Genomic DNA, 9766 nt, shown 5'->3' on the forward strand with positions numbered 1-9766 from the left:
CAGCTCATTCCAGATAAAGTGTGATGGGACCTTCCATACAAACTTTTGCCCTGGCACCTGGCAAATGGGCAGAATTGCAGAAAACCACCACAGAGCTTCTCACCAGAAAGAAAGCAATAGAGGCTAAATAAAATCTATTGGGTTCAGGGCTTTGAGCTGGAAACATTCTTGATGAATGAGTCCTTCTATGGGGTCTTTCAGCCAGGGTTAATGTTACACTGAAGATTCAAAACTTGATCTTCTGACGCTTTCTTTTCTTCTTAAATCAAGCACTCAATTTGATGGAAGGCTGAGAGGTTTATATTAAAAAAACCTTATTCCATCTCATGCTCTCTCTCTTTTTTTAATAAAAAATCTTCCCACCCTTGCAACTGTTTGCTCCTTTAAGGAAAACAGTAGCCTGCAGAGAATGATTTTGATAGTGGAGGAAAGGAAACATCCCCTTCTTCTCCTGGAAACTTTGTTTTCTCTTCTTCCACCACAGGATTTCAGTTTTGAACAAGTGTCAGGAGTCCCTGGTGGTTTGGGCTCACACAATCAATGAATTTTAGGAAGAATCATAGAATTGTAGAGTTGGAAGGGAACTTGAGGATCATCTAGTTGACTTTGATGATTTTGGCACATGAAACTAGGAAATGCCTTTGATCTTCTCATTATATCTATGTCGTGTGGGTTGTTAATAATGCTAGATGATACATGAGAAAGGGTTTTTAAATCAATAACCATTTTAACTGATATTCAATTAACAAAATGCTGCCAAATTTCAAATCAATCCATTGACCCATTTTCTGCATTTATTATTGTCATGGTGGAATGTGATTCAGGTGACTCACCCTTAACATAGGGCCACAAGTGTGGTCCTATAATTCACATTATGTATAAACTGAAACAGAAGGGGGGCGGGCGTGGAAAACAGGTCCTATGTGCACAGATCTACTGAAACTGTAATAGATCAAGGATAATGCAAGTAATTTCTGTGGAGTTATAGAGAACAAATGGAGACAAGAAAACGCAAGAGCCTAATCTGAAAACCTGCTCTTGGAGGAAGGGCAGGCTGAGCTCTGCAGCTTCACTTCTGCAACATAAAGCACAGCACTCAAACCCATGTCAGGATAGCCAAATAGACCATACAAAAATCAGCCATGGTACACTTTTCTTTTTAAATAAATCAATATTTATTATAAAAAAGTCTCTGCAGTCCTCACTTTTCTTGTAAACAAGTACACATTTGCACAAATTAACCATACCTAAAGCTTCTTAGAGAAGAGGGTCCAAAAGGAACATCAGCTTGTTTGCATAGCTTAGCTGTGGATCAGCAATGGTCTTAACATATTTCTTTTTACTAAGTAAGCCTTACAGGGCAGAGAAGCCATCAGTGAGTACTGAAGAAAACACAGTACAAGACTGGGCTGTGCCTATGAAAATCCACCACAAAGATTCAGTATCAAAAGTCCCTTCCGCAGTTCAAAGGGCAGCTTGACTCCATTGTGAAGGTAAGTTCTCAAGTCTTTGCAGGGGGCTGTGCAAAGAGCATTCAAAGAGCTGGCAGTACAATACTTTGGCACAATAGTCTTTGGCAAACCCACACATCCAAGGCTGATGTACATAAAATGAGGCTCTTCCACCAGCTCTGGTGCAGGAGGGTGTCCCACCAATCAATGGCAATATGGCACACTCTGGATTGGCATGTAGATGTCGGCAGACCCATGCTGACCTAGGAGGAGAAAGAAGAAAGCATCACTGGCTCACATAATGCCCATTTCAAGAATGCAGAGGAAATCTAAGAAAGCTGAGCACAAGTTTGGTCAGGGTCTAAGGTAAAGGTAAAGGTACCCCTGCCCGTATGGGCCAGTCTTGCCAGACTCTAGGGTTGTGCGCTCATCTCACTCTATAGGCCGGGAGCCAGCGCTGTCCGCAGACATTTCCGGGTCACATGGCCAGTGTGACAAGCTGCATATGGCGAGCCAGCGCAGCACACGGAAACGCCGTTTACCTTCCCGCTAGTAAGCGGTCCCTATTTATCTACTTGCACCCGGGGGTGCTTTCGAACTGCTAGGTTGGCAGGCGCTGGGACCGAACGACAGGAGTGCACCCCGCTGCGGGGATTCGAACCGCCAACCATGCGATCGGCAAGTCCTAGGTGCTGAGGTATTACCCACAGCGCCACCCACGTCCCCTTGGTCAGGGTCTAGCAGGGGAGAATTCAGCCCATTATTCTTATTCTTATTATTTTCAAAGAAGATGGAACAGGTTGTGTGTGCTGCTTGCCCAGAGCAGGGTGTAGAGCAGCTGCCACCACTGATGCTTCAGTAAACAGTCTCAGGAAGAAGACCCCAAGGCTTGGTTTGTTTTTCTTGCTTCTCTGCCTGCCTTGAGCTGTGTGCATCTGGAGTTGGCGTAAGCTGCCTAATCCCCAAAGGGAGTAATAGAATCCAAACAGTACAATCGAGAGAAATTTGAAAGTATGAGAGCAATAGTTTCTAGACAGACAACCCCAAATATTTACACCACCTTCAAATGTTGACTCTTACCTTGGACAGGTAAAAAGCACACACACCAACGATTTGGTTTCTATCTCCACCCCCTGCATGCCTTAAAGCAGGACCAGGGAACCTGTGGACTTTCTGGTGTTGTTGGATTTCAACTCCCATCAGCCCCAACTAGCTCGGCCAATGGCCATTATGGGAATAGTAAGAGTTTAATAACTGGAGGGTCACAGGCTCCCCATGCCTGCCTTAAAAGACTTGGCTTTGTGTGCTTATTTATTTATAGAAGTACTTATATACAGCAAAAATAACAAAGGGGTTTACAACTCTAAAAGGATTTTTTAAAAAATACATACAATAAAAGCACATGAAAATTAAAAACAATTTAGAAAGAAAAAATCAAAACAAGCATCAATAAACCACTGTGGGAGAAGAACTCTTCATTGCCTGCATAGACCTGGAGGAATAGAAAAGTTTTCAGAAGGCATTTAAAAGTTGGCACAGAAGGCACCTGCTGAATCTCTGTTAGCAGAGTGTTCCACAGGTTTGGCCCGATGACACTCAAGGCTTGATTTCTTGTTGTTGTCAAATGTTGTTAAAATGGCCCAGAAACAGCATAAAGTAAGTTCAGCTCTCTGCCAGAGAATCCTAGAAGGGACTTAAACCTCAAGGAATAAGGAGGCAGCAGTTTAATTAAGGAGGTAGTTTAAATCACCAGATAGCCAACCTGGCAAAAAGCTTATCCGTATCTATGTACCTTCCTTTCAATGAAAGGGTGTTACCTCAGTGCTGCACTTTATACCAGAGCTGGGAAAGCTTTCCTGATACTGCACTGATGGAGAGCAAACAGTCTTGATTAATTTTTTTCTGGGGGGGGGGAGCAGGGGGAGGGAGAAAATGATTAAAGGAAGGCCCGTTGCATCGTTCTGGTTGTGGAGGGCCCAAGGTGTGCTCAAGTTCCTCAAATTATAGATGGTCTGCTGTACCTGTGATGAAGATGAAAAGTCTCCCTCTACTAAAAGTGAGTTTCAAAGATGAGGTCATTTGCAGAGAACCCAGATAACATAGGAGAAAGATTGGCGCCTGATTCCCTATTGCATCAGGGCTTCTTAGGCTAATGTTTCAACATCAAGTTTAACTCCAAAAAGCTATGTCCAATGCAATGGTTGAAACATTAAAGTTTCCCATTTAGGGGTAGATCTCATCCAAGTGGGGTTGGGATGCGGGTGGCTCTGTGGGTTAAACCACAGAGCCTAGGACTTGCCGATCAGAAGGTTGGCGGTTTGAATCCCCGCGACGGGGTGAGCTCCCATTGCTCAGTCCCTGCTCCTGCCAACCTAGCAGTTCGAAAGCACGTCAAAGTGCAAGTAGATAAATAGGGACCGCTCTGGCGGGAAGGTAAACGGCGTTTCCGTGTGCTGCTCTGGTTCACCAGAAGCGGCTTGGTCATGCTGGCCACATGACCCGGAAGCTGTCTGCGGACAAACGCCAGCTCCCTCGGCCTATAGAGCGAGATGAGCGCGCAACCCCAGAGTTGGTCACGACTGGATCTAATGGTCAGGGGTCCCTTTACCCTTTACCTCATCCAAGTGGAGCCATTTCAAGCTGACATGGGGAGAGACTTAAATGTCACATGTTAGGCAAACATGGAGAAATATGTTGCCCATGCTCCCCCTAAAAATCTATTTTGCCCCCAGATGTTTTTTCTCGCTATAAGGGTTTCTTCCCATTTTTTTTTTTGAGCCCACTTGGGAGGAACAAAGCTGGAGCAAAGCAATTTGGAGCTGGAAGTCCAGGCAGAGAGTAGACTCGGCTCCTCCATATCATGCATGCTGCTCTTTAAATCATCTCCAACACACTTCATATGAATTCAGCAGAAACCTGAATTCTAACATAGGGGTCTGTCACTGTGGTGTCTACTCTGGATGCATGTAGTATTTTGTTACAGTCTACACAACCTCTGGGGACCCAGGAGCGGAAGCAAAGAGCTTTGTGCTTTTCAGGAGGATTTTAAAAAAATGGTTGTTTGGAGAACATTACATGCTGCTCAAGGGACAGCGGTCGTGCTCTGTCTAAGTGCTTTTATTCTATTATGTAATTGCAATAGGGTAGTGAAGCAAATGGACAAACACAGCATGGAGCACCCAAGGGACAACTATATCCAGACCCAATTGAAGCAAAAGTCTCAGCAGCAGACTGGCGTCATCAAAGCAGGCGCATGAAAAAGCATTTACCAGCATGATTCCATATCAAGTGTTGAAATCAGCGCTGAAATTTGCAATAGATGTCTCTTGAAACGGTACAATTTCCTCTATCGCTTTGAAGATACATTATACAAAGAGGAGCTTGTTGTATGTTTCTATGAGGTGGGATGAAGGAAGATCAAGGATTTGTCTTTTTAGAAGGTATACACAATCAGGCTGTAGTCACTGAAATATATCAAGCCAAGAAGGTGGTTCAAAGTCTGTCTTTTATACAAGTCATGCCATGAGAGGCCTGCACCAGTCTGAGAACCAAGCATAATTTTTGTAGACATTGAGGCCTAGCAAGTGTAAACCTGAAACACATTTCGTGGAACCATGAAAAGATAAATAATTATTGGAAAGGAATACTGGAATGAAGGAATCTGAGTGTTCTACATGTTCTTTTGAAGAAGAAAACACACCAGGAGGACTTTTCATTTGTCACTGGAACGTGACAGTGAAAGTACGTGGAGATATACAATATCATTAGATGTGTGACACAGGCTATTTACTATGTCATTTTAACCAGTGAGTTTTAAATAGTAAACATTTAAAAACGTAATATGCAGATTGGAATGTATGAATAGCATTGCAAATGTTTTTGTTTTTGCATCAGTTTCCTGCCATGTGAACTGAATCAGAAACATGATCCTACACTGAAGTGCAGGCCAGCCCCAGCCATACACCACATGTCAAAGAATGCTGGAAGAAAACAGGTTTTGAAGCGGCTCAGAATATAGGCAGACAAACTGACTCGGCGCGTGTCGGAGGCATTCATCAAAGCAGTGGAGGAAGCATGAGTTATGCGCTTCCTCCGCTGCCACTTCTGGGACTCGCATAAAGGAAGGACAAGTACACACTGTTCCTGCAAGAGGGCAGGAGGAACATTTGCCCCCACCCCTCATATAAAAGTCAAAATTGACGGACTTGTCTATTGCCACTTTAGGTGACCATTCACCTGGGCAATCAACCTAGATGGCTTTAAAAGGCTGCTGGACAAATTCAGGGAGAATAAAGCTACTGGTCATGATGGTCATGCTCTGCCTCCATGGTCAGAGACAGTAATGCTTCCCAGGACCAGCTGCTGGAAGCCACATCAAGGGTGGGTGCTCTTGGACTCAGGTTCCACAGGCATCTGGTTGGCTGCTATCATAAGAGGATGCTGGACTATGTGGGCCATTGGCCTGAACTAGCAAGCTCTGTTTCTCAAAGAGTTGGCTAGAACCTGGCAGTGGGCTTCAGGCCACCTTTTCAGGTAGGCCTCAATGCCACAGCCTGCCCCACAACTTCTCACTTGTCTGCCTCACACCTAAGCTGTGTCGTAGTCATTTGGTACCAGCGACTCTCTTCATGAGGATAATCCAGGGATGTGGGAAGAAAGAAACAGGCACTTGTGGTTTTTTTTTGAAGGGGGGAAAGATGGGAGGAATGAGGAACAGGCTGAATATGAAAAGAGGAGAAGAAATTACAAAAGATGAGTAAATATAATTTGAGAAGCATGTGTGGTGGGAAGGGGAAAATGTAAAAGAAAAAGGCATATGGACCAGCAAATTCTTCCTAAAATGGGGAGGCCGAGTTATAGCACCTCGAAAGCAAATATCTGTACTGTACTTAGCATGCGAAAAGGCGAGCTATGGAACTTTTTGCCACAAGAAAAACTGTGTCAAAGAATTTAGCCATTTCCAAAGGTGGATTAGATACAGTAGAAGACGACATCATGAACCACCACCCGATTATGCCAAACTGCCCCTGTATCGGCCGCCATTTTGTCAATGGTGAGCCTCAGTAGTTTTCAGCCATCTCAAGTGAGCATGGGAACAGAAACTTTGGGGACACCTATCCTAGGAGACTGTGAGTAATGAAAAGAGGGGGTGGTTACAACGAAGGCTCTCATGTGTTTTTCCTCTGAGTATAATGACTAAGCTTCACAATGAATTCTGCCTTGTCCAGAATAGAGAGCTAAAGAGGGATTATACATGTACATAAGATACAGAAAACATGAAAAAGTCATGAGAAACCACTCACTTCTAGGACAATTGCTTAGTGATTTCTTTGCCACAGGTAAAAAAACCCAAACAAACTGAAATTATACTGTACTGAAAGAGTGCTTGGAACAGCATGGGAAATGGAATCAGTGGCTCAGACTGGGGGGGGGGAGAGAATGAATGCTTTTAATGTACGGTACTCAAACATGAAGTGGAATGGAAGGAAGGAAGAAGGGAGACCAGGATTTCATCCAAGGCTGAGAAAGGGCAAGAACAACACAGTGACTCCCTTGCAAAACATGTCCAGTATTTTACCTCTGGGGTGGTACTTGAGAACAGGTGCCTATCTATAGATCACGAGTGATAGGAGTGAGTCATATAACCATAGACCTTTTTTTAAAAAAAATGATCATTGTGTTAATGCCACAGAACAAATACTAGTAAAAGAAAGAAAGAAAGAAAGAAAGAAAGAAAGAAAGAAAGAGAAAGAAAGAAAGAAAGAAAGAAAGAAAGAAAGAAAGAAAGAAAGACATAATAGAAAGAGAAAATGATGGATGCTAAAGTCCACTAAAGACTACGGAGCAGATTCTGTGCTGTCAAAAAGTCATGCCCATTTAGATTTCAGCAGCTTTCCAAAAATAAGTTTATGCTCTAAACATGGTTAAATAACTAAATACTGTGCGAAGGTTTCCACGCAATTAAAAAAACGCAGAATTATTCGTCAAACAGATTTTTTTGAAATTGAGGGTTAAATTGGTAATCTTGTCTTTCCCATAAAAATGGCCTGAATGGTTTCTGAGGCCCTCAAATTAGGCATCTGACACCATGGACACCAGCCATCTTCTTAGTCTCAGGATATACTTCCAGAAGGCCAGGGGTCATTAACATGACAGTTGCTTGAGCCAAAACACTCAAGTGTGACATCAGCCATCTCAATCAACACTCAGCTGGGGAACAGGCAAGGCAAGAACATGTTGTTCAGAAGCAGGAAACTGCTGCCTTTGGGAAGCAAACCATTTGCAACACACAGCGAAAAGGGCTTAGGGTTTTCTCCCCAGAGGCAATGGAATCTTTCATGCACAGAAAGAGAGTTTAAGTTACTTTGCAGAAGCATTAGCTGTATCATCCAGTTGGGACTTATAGGCATGTAGAGTGCTAGACAAGTCCAGAAACATTCAGCAGGAATGAGGTGCACAAAGCAGGAAAGGGAACATAAAGTTATTACAGCAGGGGATCAGACTTTTTTTTGAGGGGGTGTTGCAATCTCCCAGCCACACACCTTACTGTCATAGACATTTGTGTTTCAGTCCCATGTGTTTTGCACACATTAGCACCTATTGCTACCTGCTGCACTGCTTGTGGTGATAAATGACACAAGTAGAGAACTACACAGGAAAGGGAGCCCTTTCCCTATTGAGAAGGGAGATCCAGTGTGGTGCAGTGATGAAGAGTGCTGAACTAGCAATGGGGGGAACCAGGTATAAGCCGCCGCTCAGCCATAAAACTCCCTAGAAGAGCTTCGGCAAGTCACTATCCCTCAGCCCTAACCTACCTCACGATTGTGGTGAGGATAAAATGGGGAAACGGAGACGAAGGAAATTTAGGATATAAATACAATAGACAAGGGACTGCAAAGTACAAAACAAATGAGATCCTACACATCCATGAGACTTCCAGGAGTCATGTTGAGAAGTGCTGCCACGCTTACAAAGCTAAGCAGAGTCTGATATGGTTTCAAACTGGATGGGAGACCATGTTTTGAGATTCTAGATGACCCTTCTGTGATTCCATGACAGCTACAGCCTACAGTAGCTAAAAGCCAGCCAGGAATCACCTACAGATGAGCACAGCAGGCCTTTCCTCACTCATGTTTTGAACATAGAGCAGCCTCCTCCGACTGATACTGTCCAGATGTTTTTGCCTACTGCTCACATCAGCCCCAGCTGGCACAGCTGGGCTTTTCTTCTCTTACAAAGACCATCAATAAGGCTTTGCTGGTGTTAGGCTTGAACGCACTGGACATGATGTGGCTCCAGCCTGCCCAAAGTCATGCCTTTCCTTAACACTCTCAAGAATGTTTAAGGGGCAAACTGCAAATACTCACCGTGGAAGGAAAGGCAGTCGGCACACGCTCAGCAGGGCCATTTATTGCTTTGTTTCTGGGCTACAAGAGGGTCGCCGCTTAAGCTCAGCTTAAGGTCTTCCTGAGCTTAAGAAGTACGAAACTGCTTGAGCAATGAAAGAATGGGCCCACCGTCTGGCAACATTACTATTGGAAAGAGAGGTGCCGGGGCTCAGCGTGTCCGGCAGCTGTGCGCCCCACGTCCTACAAGTCACATACCATTTAATTCCATATATATTAAACGGAGCGAGGCAGTTACACCGCGAAGTGCGGAGGGAGAGACCTGTCTATCCCAGGGGATTTCTGACCATGTGCCTTTTCTTCCATCCTTCCTTTGACGAGGGTTAAAGAAAGGTCCAGGGCAGGGAGGACGGACGAAGGAAGGGCAGGTTCCCCGGGAGGCAGCGCTTCACACCAGCCGCTCCTGCGTCCTCGCGGGCCCCTGCTCGAGCGGCGCAGCCGGGCGGAGGCAGCTGAGCTCCAGGGGCCCGGCGGCTCCCGCTCCCGCCGCCGCGCCTCGCGTGGCCTTCGCGGGAAGGCCGGAGCCAAGAGGCGCGCAGGGCGCAGGCGCCGGCCGGCGGCGCTGCGAGAGGCGCTCGGAGAGCTTGGCGGCCAGGCGCAGGAGGCTCTGCCGGCGACGGGGCTGTGTCGTGCCTGCGGCGGCGGCGGCATCGGCGGCGGGGCGCCCCCCGATCTGGAGCTCTTCGGCGGGCACCCCGCGCAGGTTCCCCGAATACCAGAAGAGCCAGCAGAGCAGCGACAGGGCGAGCAGCAGCGACCCGGTCAACACCAGGAAATCCTCCAAGGGGATCCCGTCCACCGTCGGCCGCCCCACGGCGCCCGCCAGCACCAGCGCTAAGCCGGCCCCGTCCAGCACCAGCGCGGCCACGAGGAAGACCGCGCAGTGCCCGCAGCGAGCGTGGCCCATGC

The 9766-nt window shown here is 46.0% G+C and overlaps 1 protein-coding gene across 1 annotated transcript; it reads right to left on the minus strand.

The window, feature by feature from the left end:
- Positions 1–1158: 1158 nt before the first annotated feature.
- On the minus strand, positions 1159–9766 carry TMEM238L (transmembrane protein 238 like). Its single transcript, XM_053376202.1, has 2 exons — positions 8819–9766; positions 1159–1714 (listed from the first exon to the last, which is right to left on the minus strand). The coding sequence occupies exon 1, from the start codon at positions 9762–9764 to the stop codon at positions 9246–9248; it is 519 nt and encodes a 172-aa protein (XP_053232177.1). The 5' UTR covers positions 9765–9766; the 3' UTR covers positions 1159–1714; positions 8819–9245.

This window comes from Podarcis raffonei, chromosome 2, assembly GCF_027172205.1.
Source record: "Podarcis raffonei isolate rPodRaf1 chromosome 2, rPodRaf1.pri, whole genome shotgun sequence".
NCBI classification, from domain to species: domain Eukaryota; kingdom Metazoa; phylum Chordata; class Lepidosauria; order Squamata; family Lacertidae; genus Podarcis; species Podarcis raffonei.

Coding starts and splice junctions, on each gene's coding strand:
- TMEM238L (XM_053376202.1), bottom strand. CDS start 9,764: ATGGGCCACGCTCGCTGCGGGCACTGCGCGGTCTTCCTCGTGGCCGCG.